We start from the raw sequence: 27284 nt of genomic DNA on the forward strand, positions 1-27284 counted from the left end.
TGAGAGCAGCTAGCAGTTAGCTACTTTTCATCACAAACTCAGACAAAACTCAAGGAACATCATTAAAAATATATATATAATCTCTACTATTTTATATTTGACAAGGTTGACGCACTTCTGACACCAGCAGAGTACGAGCAAATGGTTCAGCTTCAAAATGTTAGTGATCAATTTAGTCATACCAGAGCCCTGCCTGTACCCTAGTTATTGATGAGACAACAGGCCCTACCTGTACCCTAGTTATTGATGAAGAAACAGGCCCTACCTGTACCCTAGTTATTGATGAGAACACAGGCCCTACCTGTACCCTAGTTATTAATGAAGAAACAGGCCCTACCTGTACCCTAGTTATTGATGAAGAAACAGGCCCTACCTGTACCCTAGTTATTGATGAAGAAACAGGCCCTACCTGTACCCTAGTTATTGATGAGACAACAGGCCCTACCTGTACCCTAGTTATTGATGAGACAACAGGCCCTACCTGTACCCTAGTTATTAATGAAGAAACAGGCCCTACCTGTACCCTAGTTATTGATGAAGAAACAGGCCCTACCTGTACCCTAGTTATTGATGAAGAAACAGGCCCTACCTGTACCCTAGTTATTGATGAAGAAACAGGCCCTACCTGTACCCTAGTTATTGATGAAGAAACAGGCCCTACCTGTACCCTAGTTATTGATGAAGAAACAGGCCCTACCTGTACCCTAGTTATTGATGAAGAAACAGGCCCTACCTGTACCCTAGTTATTGATGAAGAAACAGGCCCTACCTGTACCCTAGTTATTGATGAGACAACAGGCCCTACCTGTACCCTAGTTATTGATGAAGAAACAGGCCCTACCTGTACCCTAGTTATTGATGAAGAAACAGGCCCTACCTGTACCCTAGTTATTGATGAAGAAACAGGCCCTGCCTGTACCCTAGTTATTGATGAAGAAACAGGCCCTACCTGTACCCTAGTTATTGATGAAGAAACAGGCCCTACCTGTACCCTAGTTATTGATGAAGAAACTGGCCCTACCTGTACCCTAGTTATTGATGAAGAAACAGGCCCTACCTGTACCCTGGTTATTGATGAGACAACAGGCCCTACCTGTACCCTAGTTATTGATGAAGAAACATGCCCTACCTGTACCCTAATTATTGATGAAGAAACATGCCCTACCTGTACCCTAGTTATTGATGAAGAAACAGGCCCTACCTGTACCCTAGTTATTGATGAAGAAACAGGCCCTACCTGCACCCTAGTTATTGATGAAGAAACATGCCCTACCTGTACACTAGTTATTGATGTAGAAACAGGCCCTACCTGTACCCTAGTTATTGATGAAGAAACAGGCCCTACCTGTACCCTAGTTATTGATGAAGAAACATGCCCTACCTGTACACTAGTTATTGATGAAGAAACATGGCCTACCCGGCCCTAACCTGATGTATAACGTCTGGGCCCATCGGGTTGGGGAGCAGAGCTCTACTGGTCAGTAATTTGACCATGACTACTGCAAGATTAGAGAGCTAGCCGCTAGACTAATTTACCAATCTAAAAAAAAAAATGTTTTCCCATCCCTGCTCTAGGAAATAAGGTGCAATTTGGGACGCAGCAGCAGTGATACAGATGCTTGTTCTCCTGCCAGAATGGCTGGGCGATTGAGCGTGTGTGTGTGTGTGTGTGTGTGTGTGTGTGTGTGTGTGTGTGTGGTACTGAGGTCGTTAACACCCGTCATGCCACCTCTGACTGAGACAGAGATGAAGATAGGGTGCCATTTTGGGACACAATTTCCTCACAGTGCACCACGGCCCATACGGCCCATTGGGCTCCGGTCAAAAGTAGTGCACTATATAGGGATTAGGGTGCCATTTGGGACTCAGTCTGAGGGTTTCCACTACATAACTTCCGGAAATCATTCCAGATCAGTGATTAATCCAAGAGTCGCCTTTAGCAGAAAGGAAGGATACATCTTTTAAAAGTCTTGGAAATGGGATTTTGTTTACTCTATTCACAGCTTAGAAGCATTTCATGGGCTTTTCCCAAAGAGATCAATACATTTTAATTTAAAAGCTTTCAATATATTGCCCATCTAGTGATGTATCAGCTACAAACCATTACAGGTGGCAGAAATCCGCTTACGCCAGACATCTCTAACTTATCAACAGTAATGGGCCTGTCACTGTATATCAGTGGTTCGGGTATTGTGGGTAGGCCAGTGACATCTCAATTTAATTCATTTTAAAATGTAGGCTTTAAAACATCTCAATTTAATTCATTTTAAAATGTAGGCTGTAACACAACAAAAATTTGGACAAGTCAAGGGGTGTGAATACAAATCAAATTGTATTTCTCACATGCAACAAATACAACCTTACAGTGAAATGCTGAATACAATAGGTGTAGACCTTACAGTGAAATGCTTACTTACAAGCCCTTAACCAACAATCCCGTTTAGAAAAAAATATGTAAAGTAAAAAATATAAAATAAAATGAACAAATAATTAAAGAGCAGCAGTAAAATAACAAATGTGGAGACTATATACAGGGTGTTACGGTACAGAGTCAATGTGGAGGCTATATACAGGGTGTTACGGTACAGAGTCAATGTAGAGGCTATATACAGGGTGTTACGGTACAGAGTCAATGTAGAGGCTATATACAGGGTGTTACGGTACAGAGTCAATGTGGAGGCTATATACAGGGTGTTACGGTACAGAGTCAATGTGGAGGGTATATACAGGGTGTTACGGTACAGAGTCAATGTAGAGGCTATATACAGGGTGTTACGGTACAGAGTCAATGTGCGGGGGCACTGGTTAGTCGAGGTAATTTAGGTAAAATGTACATGTAGGTAGAGTTAAAGATCTGTGCCTTGACACAATCCTCAACAATTCCTTCGACCTCATGGCTTGGTTCTTGCTCTGACATGCACCATCAACTGTGGGACCTTATGTAGACAGGTGTGTGCCTTTCCAAATCATGTCCAATCAATTGAATTTACCACAGGTGGACTCCAATCAAGTTGTAGAAACATCAATGATGATCAATGGAAACAGGATGCACCTGAGCTCAATTTCGAGTCTCATAGCAAAGGGTCTGAATACTTATGTAAATACAGTATCTTTTTATATATATGAAACACACACAAAAAAAAATCTTAAAACCTGTTTTTGCTTTGTCATTGTGGTGTCTTGTGTGTAGATTGATGAGGATTTTTTTTAAATGTTTTAATCAATTTTAGAATAAGGCTGTAACGTAACAAAATGTGGAAAAAGGGAAGGGGTCTCAATACTTTCCAAATGCCCTATATAGGGAATAGGGTGCCATTTGGGATGCACTCACTGACTATAGCAATAGGCTACACAGAGACAATCAGTGTCTTCCAAGTTGGCAAACTGATCTTGACCAGTCTGTCTGGCCAGTACAAGGCCTAAGCTGCACAGAAAGAGAGACCTCCACAAAAGGTTGTCTTCATCAGTGTCAAGAAATGAACTCAATGAAACAAACTGTACGTGAAGGTTTTCCTGGACGCAGATCAAGTCTAGTCCGAGGCTAAAAAGCAAGCTCAATGAGTACCTCCTTGGAAAGTGTCTGGGAAACTGGCCACAACTGTGCATTTCATCCTACAATAAACCACCTAAGGACATTCATATGACTGCATCACTACCAGACATTGAAACAAATTCCTCAAAACTTGTCTTTGGTGCACAGCAGGCAATTAGGTTTTATGAAAACTAACATCAACAGGAAACATTAACTATTCATCTTCGCTGTTTTAAAAAACACCAGCGAATATAACCAGAGGCAATTTACAAAGACTAGAGCCCAGAGCACCATGCTGCTGCCTCTACTTCTGTCTGTCTGTCGGTCTCTGTCGGTACCCCACAGGTACACCACCTAGTCTTTCCCCGACTGCCTGGTCTGACTGCCTGGTCTCTGACTGCCTGGTCTCTGACTGCCTGGTCTCTGACTGCCTGGTCTCTGACTGCCTGGTCTCTGACTGCCTGGTCTCTGACTGCCTGGTCTGACTGCCTGGTCTGACTGCCTGGTCTCTGACTGCCTGGTCTGACTGCCTGGTCTGACTGCCTGGTCTGACTGCCTGGTCTGACTGCCTGGTCTGACTGCCTGGTCTGACTGCCTGGTCTGTGTTGGGAAGCGGTGATGTCACATCTCAGCTACAGCCAGAGAGTCTTCTGGCCCTATTTTATTCTCAGCATCACAGATGTTATGATAGTTCTATTATTATTTGTATAATTATGCCAAGTCTCATTTTATATGGCAGGGGACCCAAAACACAGTAGAAAACTCTGTTTGGCTGATGTGTCAGCCTACCAATTGTCATGTCCAACAAATAGTGTCCTAAAAGCTGGACAATCAGATGTGTTCATTACACTTCAATCAAATGAAATAGAATGGAATAGTAATGGTTTACTGGCATTTATTTTATGCAAAACTACAAATGTATTCGGAAATAAAATGACTATTCTGCCCTAGCAAAAAGGCAGTAACTGCTCACAGCGTGGAACTGAGAAAATAATTTAGCTTTTATTTAGCTTCGTTTCAAAGTAACTTTATGCAGTTACTGCTAACATGACCCCCATTTTATCCAAAATAGAAGCAGGATACTTGTCCACATGATTAAAACCTCTTTGGGCTAGGGGGCAGTATTTTGTTGTCTGGATGACAAGCGTGCCCAAAGTAAACGGCCTGTTACTCAGGCCCAGAAGCTAGGATATGGAAATAATTGGTAGATTTGGATAGAAAACACTCTCCAGTTTCTAAAACTGTTACAATAATGTCTGTGAGTATAACAGAACTGATATGGCAGGCAAAAACCTGAGGACAAACCATCTACAAAAAAACAAACAAATTCAGCCCACCATTGATTCCTATGGCTGTCATTTTTAATATGAAGGGAAAACCTCCCAGATTGCAGTTCCTAGGGTTTGCACTAGATGTCAACAGTCTTTAGAAAGAGTTTCAGGTTTGTTTTTGGAAAAATGAACTAGAATTTGTAGTTTTTCTAAGTGGCTCCCATTTTGGCAGTAGTTTGTTACGCGTTCTGGTGAATGCGCGTACTTTGTTGTTTATCTCCGGTAATGACAATAAGGATTCTACGTCTTAAATTGTATTGCTTATTTACATATTAGGGTACCTGAGGTTTGATTATAAACGTTGTTTGACTTGTTTGGAGAAGTTTATTGGTAACGTTTGGGATTCATTTTGTATGCATTTTGAAGGAGGGAAACCGGTGGATTATTGAATGAAGCGCACCAGCTTAACTGAGTTTTAGGGGATATAAAGAAGGACTTTATCAAACAAAAGGACCATTTGTGATGTAGCGGTGACCTTTTGGAGTGCCAACAGAAGAAGATCTTCAAAGGTAAGGCATTTATTTTATCGCTATTTCTGACTTTCGTGGCGCATCTGCCTGGTTGGAAAATGTTTCTAATGCTTTTGTGTGCTGTGCGCTGTCCTCAGATAATCGTATGGAGTGCTTTCGCCGTAAAGCCTTTTTGAAATCTGACACAGCGGCTGGATTAAAAAGTAGTTAAGCTTTTAACTGATGTATGACACTTGTATTTTCATGAATGTTAAATGTTACTATTTCTGTAATTTGAATTTCGCACTCTGCAATTTCACCGGATGTTGTCGAGGTGGGTTGCTAGCAGCACGTCTAGCCCAAAGAGGATTTATTAAGCACTATGAAATGACTATTGCAGTGAAAAGCTATTGGTTAACTCAAACTACCCTATTTCTTTCTGCATTTCAGAATCTTTAAAAAACAAAATGTTTAACCTTTATTTAACTAGACAGAACTAATTCTTATTTACAATGACAGCCTACCGGAGGAACAGTGCCAGAACGACAGATTTTTACCTTGTCAGCTCGGGGATTTGATCCATCAACTTTTCGGTTACTGGCCCAACGCTCTAACTAACCACTAGGCTACTTGCCACCCCTAATGTACAGCAGGAAGAGATATCATTAGCGTACAAAATAAATCAAACACGCTTTCAGGTCCTTTTATGTCAAATCTGTTAATAGCAGTGAATAAGCTATGTTCCACATAGTTATTTAAGAATCATTTTATTAAAGGCATCCAACTAACACCCTCTTACAATCATATTAATAGGCTCTACTGGCCAGCAATGTGGGGGGGATTTCTTCAGGCAAAGTCCCATAACACCTGTTGTTATTGTGAAACTACAGTGTCGCTACACAGGTATAAGGTAACTTAATGTGAAGTGTTAACATTCTGTGATCGCGGAGTTACAATCTGCTGATACTATTGTACTGTATAGTTATGAACAAATCAGAAAGGGAATGGGTAGCCTTTTTAAACTGCTGTAAAAACTGCTGGATTAGATTGTAACAACGGACTCCTTCCTATTAATTTACCATTGGAGAAACATATGGCTATTACTACTATTATACGCTAATGTAAACTGCACCAACATATAGTGCCGGAGGATCTTCAGCATGACTTAATAATATCGACATGGACATTAGTCTTCACTGCACAATGGCGCAATTAGCCCCGCCAGTAGATAGATCATAGAGCTGTTGTCTATATGGCACTGCAACACCTGTAGCCATCGGTTGTTTCTATAAAAGGCTCCCACAGGAAGGTTTTCATTCCAATGGCTCTTTCTTCCACATCATACTCCCTTGGGGAAACTAAAAGTACTGAAGCGTCAACATTTAAAGGGAAACCGAGGGAAAGCGGCTACAAAACGTGAAAAAACCTAAATGTAGTGTGTTCAAATTTTGTAAATGTACTTCTAACGTGCGTTGCATTATTCCAGCCGGTGGTTAGAGTAGGCTAAACAGTAATAACAGGAATATAGTGTATCAATTCCTCTCTCGCGACGGATCCACAACATTATCGTTCTTCATCATCATGCATCACGGAAATTGACCAAGAAATAACATGATCAACCTTATTTGCTGACATTTCCCCATACAACCCTCATTCATTATAGACCAAGAGCTCAACAGAGGCGTGAAACAAAATGCACTTACCTCTCTTTTCACGTTCCATAGTAATTTATCTTTGAATTCTTCATCTGTGCACGAACCCATGGCTCTCGGTGGTCGTGTCCGTCTCTGTGACAGACAAAGTTACGACTGTAAAAAGCGTCAACGTGATTGTCCACAATCTCGGATGTCTGGTGCTCTCCGCCCTTTCTTAAAGCTTTTATTTACTTCCCCCCTCCTTCCTTCCCTCTCACAGCAAAGTGCTCGGGTCTCCAGATAGCAGGCCGTTGACGCATCTGTGTGGCGGTAGACGCGGTCCTGCCGCGGAGCATTGAGGATCCATCTTCATTTCATCTGTGTGGCGGTAGACGCGGTCCTGCCGCGGAGCATTGAGGACCCATCTTCATTTCATCTGTGTGGCGGTAGACGCGGTCCTGCCGCGGAGCATTGAGGACCCATCTTCATTTCATCTGTGTGGCGGTAGACGCGGTCCTGCCGCGGAGCATTGAGGAGTCATCTTCATTTCATCTGTGCGGCGGTAGATGCGGTCCTGCCGCGGAGCATTGAGTCGTCATCTTCACTCCCCCCCCCCCCCCAGAATGACGCCAGCGGTGCTTGACCCACCCCCTTTACCACTGTTTATCAATGGAGTCAATCACTTGACGTATCTCACGCTCCATACACAGCTCCAGCACTATGACAGCTAGTTATTTATAGCTCCTCTCTCTCTCTGTGTGTGTGTGTGTGTGCGTGTGTGTGGACAGGACGATTCGGGGGATATTGAGGTGTGATGCTCAGGAGCATTTTATGTGTAGTCTTTCTGTATGTAATATGAAAGAGCCATGAGGGTTTCAAAGACAGACTGACTCACAGAACAACAACACCGATAGGACAAACAAACATAATACAATAACAAAAACACAGGACACACAGAATACCATATCTGACAACACAATTTCTCATTCATTTTTTTTATGCTCCAGTCATTTATGTGACTATCATTAAATTGATTAATGAGATTGTCATGTAACATATGTCAAAGCAAATAGCCCTACTTGCACTAGTGCTTCATTCAATTAAGAAACACATGCCATTATTCTGATCTAGGGCATGGGTTTGTCTGAGCCTATTCTGAGGCTAGGAATATCTTGAATGAAGATGATCACTGCTCCCTGTTTTAGAAATAGATCAATGGAGTCATTACCATCATGATAAACAGAAGAACCTTTTTCACTGGGAATTATTTGTCATTATAGCTCTAACTAGCGCCCCCTGTGGCCTGTCAATGAACTACAGATGTCTGCCCAGGGCCATGCCCGTCGCGTCACTCCACTGGTTCCGGAACCATGCCCTTCACTCCACTGGCTCCGGAACCATGCCCGTCGCATCACTCCACTGGTTCCGGAACCATGCCCGTCGCTTCACTCCACTGGTTCCGGAACCATGCCCGTCGCTTCACTCCACTGGTTCCGGAACCAATGCCCGTCGCTTCACTCCACTGGTTCCGGAACCATGCCCGTCGCTTCACTCCACTGGTTCCGGAACCATGCCCGTCGCTTCACTCCACTGGTTCCGGAACCATGCCCGTCGCTTCCCTCCACTGGTTCCGGAACCATGCCCGTCGCTTCCCTCCACTGGTTCCAGAAGCATACCCGTCGATTCCAGAACCGTCAGTTCCAGAACCATTCCTGCTTCCCTCCACTGTCCAAGTGGAATATGGAGAGATGTTTCATGAGCTGAAATAAAAGATCCCAGAAGTCTTCCATTCGCACAAAAAGCATATTCCTCTCAAGTTGTGTGCACAAATTAGTTTACATCCCGGAAAGTGAGCTGCAGAAATGGCCACAAGAGCTGTTGCCAGAGAATCGAATGTTAAATTCTCTACCATAAGCCGCATCCAACATCCTTTCAGAGAATTTTGCAGTACGTCCAACATTGTGTAACCACGCCAGCCCAGGAACTCCACATCCGGCTTCTTCAGCAGCAGGATCGTCTGAAACCAGCCACCCGGACAGCTGATGAAACGGTCCATAGGGTGAGTAGCAGAGGGAGCAGCTAGCTGACTTGTGGTGGCTATTCAGCTGCCTGATGGCCTGAAGGTAGAAACTACTGGCTAGTCTCTCAGTTTTTGCCATGATGCTCCTGCACTGCCCGTGTCTGAGTGATCCAAGCATGAAGAACAGGGGGTGTTTAACGGGGTGCCTGATGATCTTCTTGGCCTTCCTGAGACACCTGGTGTTGTAGGTGTCCTGGAGGGCAGGCAGTGTGCATCCAATGGTGCGTTTCGGCCCTCTGAAGAGCCTTGTGGTCCACGGTGGAGTTGCCGTACCAGGCTGCGATGCAGCACGACAGTATGCTCTCGACGGTGCTCCTGTAGAACACTGAGGGGCCCCTCTGGGACAGGCCGAATTTCTTCAGCATCCTGAGGTTGAAGAGTCGCTGTGGTGCCTTCTTTTCCTCGGTGTCCGTGTGGTTAGACCATTTCTGCTTCTCGGAGACGTGTACGCAGAGGAATTTGAAGTTATTGACAATCTCCACGGCGACCTCGTTGATGTGGATGGGGGCGTGTCCAGCCTGGTTCCTCCTGAAGTCCACAATGAGCTCCTTTGTTTTGGTAACATTGAGGGAGAGGTTTACCTGGCACCATGCAGTCAGAGTGCCTACCTCCTCCCAGTAGGCTGTCTCGTCATTGTTGGTGATCAGTCCTACTAATGTCGCGTCGTCAGCGAACTTGATGATGGAGTTGAAACTGTGAGAGGACACGTAGTCGTGCCTGAGTGAGGAAGCAACGAGAGCGAGGAAGCAATTCTGCTAAGCAGCACAGTGAAGCCTGTCGTTAGATTCTGGGTTAAACTTGGAACACTGCTATACTAGAGACAGGATACATCAGGAGTAATACTATAGTATCTGAGGAATGATAGAGACTGGTTTTTAAATCACAAGTTAATGGTTATCTATAGGGGACAGATGGCTTTGGAATGTGCTGGGTAGACGGGAGGAAGTTACAGGATCGCTATAGGTGATACGGGTGGAGATCTTTGGATTAGGCATCAAGGGGGTTGAGGTCAGGTCACCTTAAGGGAGAAATAACAGTTATTAACGCCATCACTTCCTCTTCCTGTCGAACCATAAAAGATGTAAGGGTTGGAGAGGAGGAGTGCATCTAAATTGGAGTAAAAAAAAATAATAAAAAAAATACACACACATATAGATCTACACACACACACACACACACACACACACACACACACACACACACACACACACACACTTGTATTGGTGGAAACATGTTTTGTCTAACGCAGCTGTATTGATCCTCTAGGAAGAATAAACTTGGTTAAGCTTTCATAGCGTCCGTAGAGTTTATTACTCTGAGAATTAGAACCTAACACTGTTACACAAAGACTGGGATATTTGTTGTATTATTATTATTATTATTTGAAACGTTTTTTTTTATTATGGAAAACCAAGTGAAAAATAAAAGGAATAAAGATTGAACTGCATTAAAAATACAAGAGGCTCTTAAGTTTTAAGAGGAAATGTCTTCGAGTGAATACTTGATTAAAATTGTTAATAAGCACGATCTGCCATTCATTAACCTCGTCCCCAGGGGCTACAGCACAAAGCATTGGGCCGGCAGTATCTGGTGACGAGATGAACGATTCATAGACTGTCACTGAATGTCTCCCCTCATGTTCATTTCATCGAAAGTCTTCGGCATGATTATATGTCAAAATGTGATATGAGAAACTCTCAAAACTATAAATATACACTCTAAAAAAAAAAAAAAAAAACCATTCACTGTCTTCCCTGTCTAGTCATAGAAGGCAATAGGGCTATGATAGCTGATTTTGAATCTATAACTTGTCACACAATGCCAAAAAAACAAAAAAAAGTCTATAGCTGTATAATAAATGAACCTGTGTCTAACAGTCTGGTGGATTCCTATTCGTGGTCTTGGAGACCTATCTGATATGTGATTGGCTGCTGAAGTGATGACAGTATAGGACTGTCTCAAATGGCACCCTATTCCCTATATAGATCCCCACAATACCCATAAAACCTAGCGGTCAAAACAGGGAAATGGTTCCAATCGTATTTCCACCATTTATTTTAACCCCTCATAGGAGATTTTAGAAACACTTAAAATAAGGGCTGCGTTTCATGTATACTTACCCTGGCGTGACGTTTTGATGATTTAACTCTCTCTCGGACAAGGTGACTTATCAATATAGTCGCCTGTATTTACCCATACTTCGACACTCTGTAGTGCACTACATTTGGACCCTGGTCAAAAGTAGTGCACAATACAGGAAATAGAATGCAGTCTATATTATCTGAATAAAAACTCATGTGAGAAAATATATATTTTCGGTTCCCTTCTAGACCGACTTATAAGATGAAGGTCGTCATTTCGATTGATTGAACACAGATTTGATTGTGTTGAAGAAGAAGAGAGTTCTATATAAATTAAAAAAAGGAGAAATAGCGTAAGCATCTCAACGTTTTAAAAATCATGAGTTGTCCATCGACAAAAAGTCTGTCAGGCACCAGGGTGATGCAGCATGGCAGCCATTTTGTGCCCAAGGCCATATTCGTGGCCAACAACAACAGTGCCTCAGCGGTGGGTGTAGTGAATGAGTGAAGAGACAGCGGGGAGCCAGTTTCCTCTCTCTTGCACCCTTTTCCCTACATAAAAAGGCACTACTTTTGACCAGTGCCATATGGGCATAGGATGGGGAATAAGGCACCATTTGCGAGCCATCACTCACTCTCACCAAGGACTGCAGAAGAAGCAATTGGTGCTGATAAGTTTGATGAATCCTCGGACCAATTTTTTTTTTGGAGGCTCTCTTTGAGATGTGACTGACCAGGAGACGGGAAGTTGAGGATTCGAATTGTAGTGCGCTTCATAGTGCGCCATTTGAGACGCATCCTTAGTGTCCCAGCGGCCGGTCCTCGTAGGTGCTGTACCTCTTGACGTGGATGCGGCGCACGCGCTCCCTAAGGTCCGCCCCCGAGTGGGTGGGACCTTCTTCCTCCTCGCTGTGAGAACCACAGTGAGCGTGGCTATGGGCGTGGCGACGGCGTGTAGCCTCCAATAAGGTGTCGTCAGGGACAGGAAGTGTCTCGTAGAGCAGAGCGTTCAGGGTCTCTTCGTAGATCCTGGCCTCCGGGAACTCCACCTGGGATAGAGAGATGGACGGACAGGGCCAACATTAAGATTAGCTGCAGCGCAGAAGTAGCGTGTGTGTGTGTGTGTGTGTGTGTGTGTGTGTGTGTGCGTGTGTGTGTGTGTAACTCTGAACCAACCTTGGTCTGTTTTTTCTCTGTGGCGTAAACTATGGATGTGCAGCAGACCTCTGCCAGTTTGCGTCCCTGTCCGTAGAACGACCAGCAGCAGATCTCGTCACCGATCACGTCCTTGATGAAGAGAACACGGCCGTTGTAGCTCAGAGACAGCTTGTCAAACATCTCAATGTTCTTCAACAGGTTGTCGTCTGAGTTACTGTGGAGGAATTACAAACCCACGGGTCAACAGGTTGTCGTCTGTCTTACTGTGGAGGAATTACAAACCCACGGGTCAACAGGTTGTCGTCTGAGTTACTGTGGAGGAATTACAAACCCACGGGTCAACAGGTTGTCGTCTGTGTTACTGTGGAGGAATTACAAACCCACGGGTCAACAGGTTGTCGTCTGTCTTACTGTGGAGGAATTACAAACCCACGGGTCAACAGGTTGTCGTCTGTCTTACTGTGGAGGAATTACAAACCCACGGGTCAACAGGTTGTCGTCTGTCTTACTGTGGAGGAATTACAAACCCACGGGTCAACAGGTTGTCGTCTGAGTTACTGTGGAGGAATTACAAACCCACGGGTCAACAGGTTGTCGTCTGAGTTACTGTGGAGGAATTACAAACCCACGGGTCAACAGGTTGTCGTCTGAGTTACTGTGGAGGAATTACAAACCCACGGGTCAACAGGTTGTCGTCTGTCTTACTGTGGAGGAATTACAAACCCACGGGTCAACAGGTTGTCGTCTGTCTTACTGTGGAGGAATTACAAACCCACGGGTCAACAGGTTGTCGTCTGTCTTACTGTGGAGGAATTACAAACCCACGGGTCAACAGGTTGTCGTCTGTCTTACTGTGGAGGAATTACAAACCCACGGGTCAACAGGTTGTCGTCTGTCTTACTGTGGAGGAATTACAAACCCACGGGTCAACAGGTTGTCGTCTGTCTTACTGTGGAGGAATTACAAACCCACGGGTCAACAGGTTGTCGTCTGTCTTACTGTGGAGGAATTACAAACCCACGGGTCAACAGGTTGTCGTCTGTCTTACTGTGGAGGAATTACAAACCCACGGGTCAACAGGTTGTCGTCTGAGTTACTGTGGAGGAATTACAAACCCACGGGTCAACAGGTTGTCGTCTGAGTTACTGTGGAGGAATTACAAACCCACGGGTCAACAGGTTGTCGTCTGTGTTACTGTGGAGGAATTACAAACCCACGGGTCAACAGGTTGTCGTCTGTCTTACTGTGGAGGAATTACAAACCCACGGGTCAACAGGTTGTCGTCTGTCTTACTGTGGAGGAATTACAAACCCACGGGTCAACAGGTTGTCGTCTGTCTTACTGTGGAGGAATTACAAACCCACGGGTCAACAGGTTGTCGTCTGTCTTACTGTGGAGGAATTACAAACCCACGGGTCAACAGGTTGTCGTCTGAGTTACTGTGGAGGAATTACAAACCCACGGGTCAACAGGTTGTCGTCTGAGTTACTGTGGAGGAATTACAAACCCACGGGTCAACAGGTTGTCGTCTGTGTTACTGTGGAGGAATTACAAACCCACGGGTGAACAGGTTGTCGTCTGTCTTACTGTGGAGGAATTACAAACCCACGGGTCAACAGGTTGTCGTCTGTCTTACTGTGGAGGAATTACAAACCCACGGGTCAACAGGTTGTCGTCTGTCTTACTGTGGAGGAATTACAAACCCACGGGTCAACAGGTTGTCGTCTGTCTTACTGTGGAGGAATTACAAACCCACGGGTCAACAGGTTGTCGTCTGAGTTACTGTGGAGGAATTACAAACCCACGGGTCAACAGGTTGTCGTCTGTGTTACTGTGGAGGAATTACAAACCCACGGGTCAACAGGTTGTCGTCTGTGTTACTGTGGAGGAATTACAAACCCACGGGTCAACAGGTTGTCGTCTGTCTTACTGTGGAGGAATTACAAACCCACGGGTCAACAGGTTGTCGTCTGTCTTACTGTGGAGGAATTACAAACCCACGGGTCAACAGGTTGTCGTCTGTCTTACTGTGGAGGAATTACAAACCCACGGGTCAACAGGTTGTCGTCTGAGTTACTGTGGAGGAATTACAAACCCACGGGTCAACAGGTTGTCGTCTGAGTTACTGTGGAGGAATTACAAACCCACGGGTCAACAGGTTGTCGTCTGTGTTACTGTGGAGGAATTACAAACCCACGGGTCAACAGGTTGTCGTCTGTCTTACTGTGGAGGAATTACAAACCCACGGGTCAACAGGTTGTCGTCTGTCTTACTGTGGAGGAATTACAAACCCACGGGTCAACAGGTTGTCGTCTGTCTTACTGTGGAGGAATTACAAACCCACGGGTCAACAGGTTGTCGTCTGTCTTACTGTGGAGGAATTACAAACCCACGGGTCAACAGGTTGTCGTCTGAGTTACTGTGGAGGAATTACAAACCCACGGGTCAACAGGTTGTCGTCTGAGTTACTGTGGAGGAATTACAAACCCACGGGTCAACAGGTTGTCGTCTGTGTTACTGTGGAGGAATTACAAACCCACGGGTCAACAGGTTGTCGTCTGTCTTACTGTGGAGGAATTACAAACCCACGGGTCAACAGGTTGTCGTCTGTCTTACTGTGGAGGAATTACAAACCCACGGGTCAACAGGTTGTCGTCTGTCTTACTGTGGAGGAATTACAAACCCACGGGTCAACAGGTTGTCGTCTTACTGTGGAGGAATTACAAACCCACGGGTCAACAGGTTGTCGTCTGAGTTACTGTGGAGGAATTACAAACCCACGGGTCAACAGGTTGTCGTCTGTGTTACTGTGGAGGAATTACAAACCCACGGGTCAACAGGTTGTCGTCTGTGTTACTGTGGAGGAATTACAAACCCACGGGTCAACAGGTTGTCGTCTGTCTTACTGTGGAGGAATTACAAACCCACGGGTCAACAGGTTGTCGTCTGAGTTACTGTGGAGGAATTACAAACCCACGGGTCAACAGGTTGTCGTCTGTCTTACTGTGGAGGAATTACAAACCCACGGGTCAACAGGTTGTCGTCTGTCTTACTGTGGAGGAATTACAAACCCACGGGTCAACAGGTTGTCGTCTGTCTTACTGTGGAGGAATTACAAACCCACGGGTCAACAGGTTGTCGTCTGAGTTACTGTGGAGGAATTACAAACCCACGGGTCAACAGGTTTTCGTCTGTGTTACTGTGGAGGAATTACAAACCCACGGGTCAACAGGTTGTCGTCTGTGTTACTGTGGAGGAATTACAAACCCACGGGTCAACAGGTTGTCGTCTGTGTTACTGTGGAGGAATTACAAACCCACGGGTCAACAGGTTTTCGTCTGAGTTACTGTGGAGGAATTACAATCCATGGGTCAAGAGGTACAGTAAGTATTTCATTGTCAACACAGTACATGATGAGTATTTTAGAGGCCCTCACTAAGCACTTTCCAACAGTCATTAACTAGTATTGACTCTCCAAACAATAGAACCAGCATAGTGCTGCCATTTTGTAAGGCACTTGACTTGTAGTAGTAGTAGTAGTAGTAGTAGTAGTAGTAGTACCTTGTATAGGAGTACTTGTTGTTGCTTCGGTTGTACAACAGCTTCACTACAGGCTTGGTGCAGGCCTGGATCAGTCTCATCTCCTCCTTGGCAGAGGTGACCACAGGGATTACACACAGAGACAGCTCCTTCTGCTCCTGTTACAGTACACGGCAGACACCACAGGCAGGCCGTTACAGTACACAGAGAGATAAAAGGGCCAGAAGCAGTCTAAACAATGCCTAGTTCCACTCTCACTGGCTCTGTGCTGCTGAACAATACAAAGGGCTTTGTGTCAGGACATATACTAGGTCTCGGGTCAATGCCATTTCAACAACTCAGTGAGGTCAGAAGGCCAGGTTAAGTCAAAGTTCCTTTATTGATTGAAGCATGTTCACAGAATTGGAATGGACCAGAACTTAACCCTCAACCCCTAAATATAAGAGGTTAAACATTGTTGTAACTAGGATTGGGCTGTATCCAGACTTCCATACCATGCCATCCCAGGATATATGACATTACTGGTAGTGCACACAAGGGGGCGCAATGTTTTGGGTTTTTTCAAACAATTTTTTTGGGGGGGGCCTAAAACATAAATTTAAAAAATGTACCCAAATGCTAACAAGTACTAAGGCATTCTCATAGCGGATGCTAATGAGCAAATGCAAACATTTACTTCTAGGATAGACAACCCAGCTCATAAAGTTTTAAAAAACACAGTTTGCAGCACCCAACAAAACAAATATTAGGTAGCAGGGATCTTAATCCAGGAGGAGATTGTGTGCTGCAAGCTAACGTTAGCCAATTAGCTAACATTAGCAAAATCCAGCTGGAGAAAATTTTGCACATCTTAGATAGTTAACTTAATAATAGTTCTAAGATATATTGCTGGCAAACAGTAGAAGAGTAACTTTATCACCTCACAAAGCTCCCAAAGATTATTATAACTAAGATAAACCACAGCCTGTCGTTTCCAATGGGAACAAATGAGTCATAGTGGGCAGAGCCAAGCAAGGAAGTGGGCAGAGCCAAGCATGAGCTAGCAAGATCTTATTTAGTGCATTCTAGCACACATTTGAATATTTAGCATTAGGGAAACGCCTACTCTGTGAAGTGCGCGTGTGCATTAACTCAAATCACCTTTGCACTTCTAAACAATGACATTTTAAAAAAAAACGTTTGCAAAGACCAAAGTCTATAACAACAACAAAAAACTTTGTCCACTGTGTTCGTAACAGATGAGTTTATTGGAACAGAAAATTGCATTGAGATTAAATGTTTCATTGATGAGAAAATGTGCAGAATGTTGGCCAAAATTCATCCACGCTAACTAAATGCTAACAAGCGCATTGAACATTTTTTACGATTTCTGACCTGAACTAATACCAGTATACCAGAGGAGGCTGCTGAGGGGAGGACTATACATAATAATAATGGCTGGAACGGAGCGAACGGAACAAATACCAATCCACTGATTCCAATCCAGCCATTACCACAAGCCCGTCCTCCACAATTAAAAGGTGCCACCAACCTCCTGTCAAGTATAGAACTACCTCAAAAATGCTACTCACAGTTTGCTGCACCCCCCAAAAACAAACATTAGCCAGCAAGGCTCTTGGTCCAGAAAGGGATTCTCTACTGTTACCAAGCGAATGGTTGATTTTTGAAGATGCTAACCCCCTTAAAAAGGTAACTAGATACTTAATTAACAAACCAAATGCACAACTGCAGAGCATTTAGCACATTTTAGACAGTTAACTTAGTTACAGTGAGGGGAAAAAAGTATTTGATCCCCAGCTGATTTTGTACGTTTGCCCACTGACAAAGAAATGATCAGTCTATCATTTTAATGGTAGGTTTATTTGAACAGTGAAAAGACAGAATAACAACAAAAATATCCAGAAAAACGCATGTCAAAAATGTTATAAATTGATTTGCATTTTAATGAGGGAAATAAGTATTTGACCCCCTCTCAATCAGAAAGATTTCTGGCTCCCAGGTGTCTTTTATACAGGTAACGAGCTGAGATTAGGATCACACTCTTAAAGGGAGTGCTCCTAACCGCAGCTTGTTACCTGTAAAAAAGACACCTGTCCACAGAAGAAATCCATCAATCAGATTCCAAACTCTCCACCATGGCCAAGACCAAAGAGCTCTCCAAGGATGTCAGGGACAAGATTGTAGACCTACACAAGGCTGGAATGGGCTACAAGACCATCGCCAAGCAGCTTGGTGAGAAGGTGACAACAGTTGGTGCGATTATTCGCAAATGGAAGAAACGCAAAAGAACTGTCAATATCCCTCGGCCTGGGGCTCCATGAAAGATCTCACCTCGTGGAGTTGCAATGATCATGAGAACAGTGAGGAATCAGCCCAGAACTACACGGGAGGATCTTGTCAATGATCAAGGCAGCTGGGACCATAGTCACCAAGAAAACGATTGGTAACACACTACGCCGCGAAGGACTGAAATCCTGCAGCGCCCGCAAGGTCCCCCTGCTCAAGAAAGCACATATACATGCCCGTCTGAAGTTTGCAAATGAACATCAATGATTCAGAGGACAACTGGGTGAAAGTGTTGTGGTCAGATGAGAGCAAAATGGAGCTCTTTGGCATCAACTCCGCCGTGTTTGGAGGAGGAGGAATGCTGCCTATGACCCCAGGAACACCATCCCCACCGTCAAACATGGAGGTGGAAACATTATGCTTTGGGGGTGTTTTTCTGCTAAGGGGACAGAACAACTTCACCGCATCAAAGGGATGATGGACGGGGCCATGTACCGTCAAATCTTGGGTGAGAACCTCCTTCCCTCAGCCAGGGCATTGAAAATGGGTCGTGGATGGGTATTCCAGCATGACAATGACCCAAAACACACGGCCAAGGCAACAAAGGAGTGGCTCAAGAAGAAGCACATTAAGGTCCTGGAGTGGCCTAGCCAGTCTCCAGACCTTAATCCCATAGAAAATCTGTGGAGGGAGCTGAAGGTTCGAGTTGCCAAACGTCAGCCTCGAAACCTTAATGACTTGGAGAAGATCTGCAAAGAGGACTGGGACAAAATCCCTCCTGAGATGTGTGCAAACCTGGTGGCCAACTACAAGAAACATCTGACCTCTGTGATTGCCAACAAGGGTTTTGCCACCAAGTACTAAGTCATGTTTTGCAGAGAGGTCAAATACTTACTTCCCTCGTTAAAATGCAAATCATTTTATAACATTTCTGACATGCGTTTTTCTGGATATTTTTGTTGTTATTCTGTCTCTCACTGTTCAAATAAACCTACCATTAAAATTATAGACTGATCATTTCTTTGTCAGTGGGCAAATGTACAAAATCAGCAGGGGATCAAATACTTTTTTCCCTCACTGTATAAGATATCTAGCTGGTAAACATTTAGTTGTGAATTCCATAGTGTTCATTTCATCACCCGGAGCATGCTGCATGACAGAGAGTGACTCACAAGGCTCCGGCTTCTCATCATTGTGTGTCACTACCGTAAGCTTCATAAATGTGACGCAATGTTCTTTATCGTCTAACGTTTTGAACAAGTTGACTGCAGGTATTAACTTAAGTAGTTTTAAAAAGATTCAAATACATATAAAAAAAGAATTAAGAAAATCGTTTAAAATGGTATTGAAAAAGCATCCTGTGGACTTTTCCAAATACAAATAATTTAAAATAGTTTAAACTTGTATTTACTAAACTACCACAAGTGTAGAGCATATTACATCAAACGTTGTAAAAAATGTAAAGCATCTCTGAGGTTGAGCAAATCTCTATTATAAAGCTCTATCATTTCAGTCTTAAAATTGCTCAAAGATTAATTCATATAAATCTCTGAGCAGTAAATTCCAATCTGAAAATAGACTACACTTCATTCATAAACTGTTGAGTAACATCCCCTATCCGTCACAACAACAAAAAAAGGGGACATGACATAAATGAAAGCCAGAGGGGTTTTTAAATTCAACATGACATTGATTCAAGACTCCTCAGCATAGATGAGGTAAAGAGGTCAACGGAACGCAGACCGTGGGGGATAGAGGAAAGATGCCGGATTGGTGGATATTTGTCAAAACCGTCACGATTTATGTATTGTAACAGGCCTACAATGTGTTAACTGAAGTCCGATTTGAATATATTTGGCTGTTTTCACTGCACAACATTTAGAAGTTGTCCCTTTTCCAGGTTTAAAAAGAAGCGACAGCTAAATGCTAACTCCTGTTGGTACAAGCTGGTAGCATAGCTAGCATACAGAAATCGGTGGTGGTAGTCAGTCATTTTTAACTGTAATGCCATTGGTTGGTGACGATGACAAAACATATTGTTGGGGTTGACATCCATACAAACATTATACTCCGATTTTTTCCCCCCTCAACAGCGTGAAAAACACAGAAACATTAGCTTAAATGAAGGCTAATTTAGGCTGGGAGGGGGCAAGGAAGAGATTCGGGATCTTTCCCCCCCCCCCCATGTGTTTCCATGGCATTTCCATTGTTTTGGTCGGGTTCGATTGATCTCATTACCGCATGTGTGGCTGTCACCGGTCACCATGGAGACAGCAGAATCTCCCCAGTAGAACCTTGGCTAGTCCAAATACTGAATGCCAGGCATTCCAATGACATCACACTGACACAGCCTGCATCCTAAATGGAACCCTATTGCCAATATAGTGCACTAGCGTCCCTGGTCAAACGTAATGCACTTCATAGGAAATAGGGTGCCATTTGAGACGCAAACACATTATACCCACTGCCACTAGGGTTGTGACAGTCATGGAATTTTGGAGGATTGATTGTCCAGCCAAATGACAGTGGGTCCCTGTTCGAACAGCAAAAAATAATCAAAATAAAAAAAAAATAATTTACTTTTTTTATTTTTAGATGCCCATTGTCTCCTTTGCTCCCAACTATGTATGCTGCCATATAAATAGAATGAATAGAACAGGCATCCCCATTCAAGTCAATGGTGGCCTTCATTGTAAATAAGAATTTGTTCTTAACTGACTTGCCTAGTTGAATAAAAAGGTTAATATGGAGTTGGCTGCTACAACAGCCTCCACTCTTCTGGGAAGGCTTTCCACTAGATGTTGGAACATTGCTGCTATAACAGCCTCCACTCTTCTGGGAAGGCTTTCCACTAGATGTTGGAACATTGCTGCTACAACAGCCTCCACTCTTCTGGGAAGGCTTTCCACTAGATGTTGGAACATTGCTGCTATAACAGCCTCCACTCTTCTGGGAAGGCTTTCCACTAGATGTTGGAACATTGCTGCTATAACAGCCTCCACTCTTCTGGGAAGGCTTTCCACTAGATGTTGGAACATTGCTGCTATAACAGCCTCCACTCTCCTGGGAAGGCTTTCCACTAGATGTTGGAACATTGCTGCTATAACAGCCTCCACTCTCCTGGGAAGGCTTTCCACTAGATGTTGGAACATTGCTGCTATAACAGCCTCCACTCTTCTGGGAAGGCTTTCCACTAGATGTTGGAACATTGCTGCTATAACAGCCTCCACTCTTCTGGGAAGGCTTTCCACTAGATGTTGGAACATTGCTGCTATAACAGCCTCCACTCTCCTGGGAAGGCTTTCCACTAGATGTTGGAACATTGCTGCTATAACAGCCTCCACTCTTCTGGGAAGGCTTTCCACTAGATGTTGGAACATTGCTGCTATAACAGCCTCCACTCTTCTGGGAAGGCTTTCCACTAGATGTTGGAACATTGCTGAGGTGACTTGTTTCCATTCAGCCACAAGAGCATTAGTGAGCTCGGGTACTGATGTTGGGCGATTAGGCCTGGCTCGCGGTCAGCATTCCAATTCATCCCAAAGCTGTTTGATGGGGTTGAGGTCAGAGCTCTGTGCAGGCCATTCAAGTTCTTCCACACCGATCTCGAACAATCCATTTCTGTAAGGACCTCGCTTTGTACACGGGGGCATTGTCATGCTGAAACAGGAAAGGTCCTTCCCCAAACTGTTGATACAAAGTTGGAAGCACAGAATCATCTAGAATATCATTGTATGCTGTAGCGTTAAGATTTCCCTTCACTGGAACTAAGGGGCCTGAACCATGAAAAACAGCCCCAGACCATTATTCCTCCTCCACCAAACTTTACAGTTGGCACTATGCATTGTGGCAGGTAGCGTTCTCCTGGTATCCACCAAAACCAGATTCATCCGTTGGACTGCCAGATGGTGAACTGTGATTCATCACTCCAGAGAACGGAGTGACCAATGGCGATGAGTTTTACACCACCCCAGTCGACGTTTGGCATTGCGCATGGTGATTTTAGACTTGTGGCGGCTGCTCTGCCATGGAAACCCATTTCAATAAGCTTCCAACGAACAGACTTTGCTACCGGAGGCAGTTTGGAACTCGGTAGTGAGTGTTGCAACCAAGGACAGACGATTGTTACGTGCTTCAGCACTCGACGGTCCCGTTCTGTGAGCTTGTGTGGCCTACCACTTCGTGGCTGAGCCGTTGTTTCTCCTAGACATTTCCACTTCACAATAACAGAACTTACAGTTGACCGGGGGCAGCTCTAGCAGGGCAGAAACGAAACAAACTGACTTGAAATGTTATCCTATGACAGTGCCACGTTGAAAGTCACTGAGCTCTTCAGTAAGACCGTTCTACTGCCAATGTTTGTCTATGGAGATTGCATGGCGGTGTGCTCGATTTAATACACCTGTCCGCAACGGGTGTGGCTGAAATAGCCGAATCCACAAATTTCAAGGGGCGTCCACATACTTTTGTATTTATAGTATATGTGCTATGATTTGTCGATTCAACTCAAATTACATTACTGCTGATGCATTGTGGGGGGGCATTGCCTTGGCAACTAAAGAGCTGTTTACTTGCTTCAGCAAGGAACAAAAAACATTTAATCCCATTGTTAAGAGTCCACCTTAGGGCCGAAACAGACTCAACTAGACTCCCGTCTTCAATCGGCTGTTCATTCCACAAAACTATTTTATTTTCACGACAGTCTTCATCCATAACCATCAGTTAAATGATAATTGTGTTAGCCCTAACTGCCACTTCTAGTAAACAAACAGTACCGTTGTTCTTCAGCCACTAACAGAGTAGACACACTGGCTAAAGCAATTATCACAACACGATGAAGCAACGTGTGGAGCGAATGTCATGTTCAAGTCGGCATGACCCAAACAGCAGCAAATACACATTACATTACAGTAGAGTCTGTTGCCTTCATACACACATTTAGGATCTAGCAAATCTGCAGGTTGGAACACACAGCCTGCACCCTAAGCACCCTATTCCCTATGTAGTGCCATAATTTGGTCCAGAGTCCTATGGACCATTTGTGGCACACGTCTCTCTCTGTGTCACTGACCTGCAGGCCTCCCTGGCACAGCTCCACCAGACCCTGGATCAGGTAATACTTGGCCTCTGCCAGCAGCTCCAGAACCGCCTGCCTGCCAGGGGGCAAGGTAACCGCTTCCTCCCGCAGGTATGTCAGGATGGAGCCAAAGTGCTTCCCACAACGATCTATCAGGATCCAGCCTGGAAAGGGCCATGCAAGGCAAGTGAAAGGCAACGGTCAGATTTTTCCGGTCAGATTTTTAGATTAGTGTATTTCCGTGTATCTTTTTGATGATGTGCCTGCCATAGGACCTGTACATCTAAATGGTATTTCTAATCATTGCTGATGATTGTTGCTTTAGCCACCTGTTCCATTCTGAAGTCTATATTAGACTAAGTAGAGTTTCCTCTGTGTTTCTGATCCATAAGAGTGACAGGGAACTCAGCTATTTTGTAAATTGTTAATTGACAAGTCTTTCTCACCTTCTCTGTCAATGAAGACCTCCTTCCTGCCACTGAACATGGCCTTCAGCATCGAGTCCTGCCTAGTGAGCACCTGCAGCGTGGTGTAGAACAGGGTCCCCCCTACGTTTAGACGCACATACTTGTTACCCAGGCCCACCGCCGCTCTGTAGCTGCACGTCTTGGACTTGGGACACACCATGTGGGAGGCTGGGGAATGGTCGATAATAGGATGGAAATGTCTCTTTGGCATCACCATACAAGAATGTAAAAGATATCATACACATAACAACAACAAAACTGTCAGCCTAGCACACTGTATAGCCTATATAAAACACAGAGGATATTGGCTAATTCATTCATAACAGACCACTGCTCTTATTGCCCACTGTTCCATGTATACCTTCATAGGGAGGTCTAATGGCCTGGGAGCCAGTGGAGATGGCCTGGGAGCCAGTGGAGATGGCCTGGGTCTGGAGGCATAGCCGGTGCAGGGGGAGCTGGCAGCTGTCCCCGGACATGTCCCTCTGAAGGTAGATGACCACCCTGCAGACGGAGGTCTTGATGTCCCCCGCCGTGGTGAGAGCTACTGGGGGGGCCGCCACAGCCTCTCACTGGCCCTGCAGATCATACCTGGTGGAGGGTAGGCAATAGAAAACCACTGCTTTCTTTAGGCCTTGCTCTCAAAGCCCTGGCCTCTGCTGAGATGACAGACTAACAAGGTCACAGTTGGGACAACGTCCTTCTGAAAGGACTGAAATCTGAAACTTTAAAATGTATAGTCGTTGACTGAAATTAGACCAGAGTTGGCCCAACGCGATCATACGTAAACACCAATAGTCGAGAACATTGTGAACACAATGGCTGGAGGAAACCACCCACCCAATCACTATCTTCCTCTCGATTTCCCTTTCCCCTAGCATGGAATGTGGTAGGGCCCACTATGTATTTCCATTACATTTACATTTTAGTCATTTAGCAGACACTCTTATACATTTCATTGCATACATTTTTTTCTCCTCCGTACTGGCCCCCCGTGGGAATCGAACCCACAACCCTGGCGTTGCAAACAACATGCTCTACCAACTGAGCCACAGGGAAGGCCATGTCCATCTTCATACAATAAACAAACTGTCTTATTTGGGAGAATGTCCCCAAAAACGTTGCATACCAGGGGAAGAGAGAGAGTCTCTGGGGAACTTGGGTGCAGCAGTGTAATTCAAACCAGCACGGGAAATTGTGTATTCATATCAATCCATTCTACATATTATGGTTACTACTATAAAAATACAATGTCGTGTATGTTCATAACGGTCATGGCATAAGTCCTAATAAGTAGTCGTATTAGAGATTACTGCAATAAGTATACAACGTATGTACGTATAATTATGAGATTAAGCTAACTAGCAACATGCCATAAAGGTTGAGTCACAAATTGTATTTCAACTTGCTACCTAAAGTTAGCTGTGCTGGCTTGCTTGCTAGCTACTGGCTAACTTACTGTTGTTAGCCATTTATAATCTGTCTAATAAAAACAAATATATATATATATATATATAAATATCTGTCTAAGCACAAGTTCAAGATCATTGAGACGAACATAAAAATGACCTTGTCCTAGTGTTTAATAACTAGCTAACGTTAGCTGGCAAACCTAACTTGATAAGATAAAGTGTGAAATGTGTTTCTTACGGACTTTCTCCTTTGCCACCCCGACAACAGCTAGCTGAAGAAGATAAGCTAAAATGAGCTAGGTAGTATATTATCTAGATACTCACCCACGCCGTCTTTCTCTCGGGGTAATTCTTTTTTTGCTGAACAGTTCAGTACATTATAAGCTATGTAAATGTAGCTATGCCACCTAGAATACGCCGACTACAATTGTAGATATTCACAAGGCAACGACGTTAAATAACTATCGCCAACTATAGAAGAGTTGACTACTACAAATAATTCTTCTTCTTCGATATAAAGTTTAAACGGCGGATGGCAGCCAATACATGTTGCATTACCGCCACCTACTAGACTGGAGTACAACTCCTTTATAATTAGCTTGAAAAAATAAATAAATACCCTACCATCTAACACTACACTCACAAAAAATAATAAAATAATAATAAAACCACCCTATTCCACTATTTAAATCTATGTAGTCCTCCCTCAGGCCAACAACCTGAAAGGATGGGACACCAACACTTAACACACCCTGTAACTCTTCTGATGTCAAGTCTCCCACACCCAAATACATCCCTGCAGCTGCCACCACAACCTCAATTTTATGCAACTTACATTCCATCCCTGCAATACAGTAGATAACCACTTCTATAACTGCTACAAATCCAAATCCAATCTCACTGAAGTATATATATAACTTGTTGGCCTCTCCCTCTGTACTGGTACAGATCTACTACTCCTCTCAGTATCCTTCCCCCTTGACCCATCCTCTACTTTCTTCACACCCTCAGCATATGACAACTTCTGCACTACTCTAACCCTGGAAACCTCAACCTGCCTCTCTCGCACGGGACGTTTCTGATCCCCAGCCCCATGGGCACCCATACAATTAACACATACAACTGCTTTCCCCAATGCTACACATTCCTTTGTCTCATGCTCTTCTGCACACTTCTCACACCTAGGAACCTCCCTCTTACACACTGCTACCACATGCCCATAAGCTTGACACCTGTAACAACGTAATGTATTCGGCACAAAAGCTCGTACAGGATAACTTAAATATCCTAACATCACTTTGCAGGGAAAAGACTCAACATCAAAACAGACAACAACTCTTCTGTTTCACCACTCACGCCACCCTGTCTGCGTCACACCAAACAACGAGCAGCACAAACACCTGGAATCTTTCCCTTCACTTGGTCAACTTTTACTGCTACCCCAGTAAATCACTTTCAATGGCACCCTTTTCTTGAGACCAAAACAATTCACATTGTTGCCCCCATTTGTTTATCACGGAGCACCTTCTCCCTCTAACCAGCAGAAATACAAACAATTATCACAAGACCACTGTTTTCACCCACCCTGAAACCACAAATGGATCAGCCAAAAGGCAAGGGTCCACTTTTCTCAAAAACTTCACTCTGTTAATGTTGCGACAGTTCGTTTCTGGTAACAGAACAAAATAGTCAGCACATAGTAACTTCTGATTTAGCTGTACTTTAATTAATGCAAACACGTGTATGGTAAATGTGTCGTTCGTATACGGTCTCTCTGTGACACCTCGCAGGGCAAAACAGAAGAAGAGAGTGACACATCCTATTGTTTTCTCTTTTATACTCTAACAGAGATAGTTCCTGCTCAATGCTGGCCTGTCCGAGAGAGGAGGAGCGTGGTTTAAACTTGCTCCTCCTGTCGTCGGCGTGTAGGCTGATCCCAGCGTCGTGACGCACTTCCTGTTGCCGGTTGTAGTTCTTGTCTTCAACAGATGATTTACTCGTAGTTTATGTACTTAGCATAGCTTCCCCAGTATATTATAAAGGTTATGCATACAAATAGCCAGTTCAACCCTAACAACTCCTACTGTCACAGACTCATCTTTATCTTGACCCTTGGTGTGCAAGCCTCGGGCTCCGAGAACTTCACCACACCTAACACCTCGGATACTTCGCCCTCATTCACTTCATTTCTCCTCCCGTCTTCAGATTACTCTGCTTACACTTTCTACCATTCTTCT

General features: G+C 44.2%; 2 protein-coding genes across 3 annotated transcripts in view; both read right to left on the bottom strand.

Annotated features, from left to right (window-relative positions):
* LOC106613357 (small G protein signaling modulator 2) overlaps window positions 1-7542 on the bottom strand; it is a 145894-nt gene extending 138352 nt beyond the window's left edge. Inside the window, exon 1 of the mRNA XM_045724860.1 lies at window positions 7016-7542. Within this exon, the coding sequence (XP_045580816.1) occupies window positions 7016-7075 (60 nt within the window). The 5' untranslated portion in view covers window positions 7076-7542. The remainder of the gene's footprint in view (window positions 1-7015) is intronic.
* A 2842-nt stretch (window positions 7543-10384) lies between these two features.
* On the bottom strand, window positions 10385-25585 carry tnfaip1 (tumor necrosis factor, alpha-induced protein 1 (endothelial)). 2 transcript variants are annotated; one of them, XM_014215518.2, is made up of 7 exons: window positions 25372-25585; window positions 23997-24226; window positions 23615-23803; window positions 23163-23332; window positions 15827-15963; window positions 12284-12479; window positions 10385-12156 (listed from the first exon to the last, which is right to left on the bottom strand). In XM_014215518.2, the coding sequence occupies exons 2-7, from the start codon at window positions 24112-24114 to the stop codon at window positions 11908-11910; spliced, it is 1059 nt and encodes a 352-aa protein (XP_014070993.1). In that variant the 5' UTR covers window positions 24115-24226; window positions 25372-25585; the 3' UTR covers window positions 10385-11907. The 2 variants fall into 2 exon arrangements, with proteins under 2 accessions (XP_014070993.1, XP_045580820.1); XM_045724864.1 differs by having other exon boundaries at window positions 23997-24254; window positions 25372-25570.
* Between the last annotated feature and the right edge of the window lie 1699 nt (window positions 25586-27284).

The sequence above is a fragment of the Salmo salar genome, chromosome ssa09 (assembly GCF_905237065.1).
Source record: "Salmo salar chromosome ssa09, Ssal_v3.1, whole genome shotgun sequence".
Taxonomy (NCBI): Eukaryota; Metazoa; Chordata; class Actinopteri; order Salmoniformes; family Salmonidae; genus Salmo; species Salmo salar.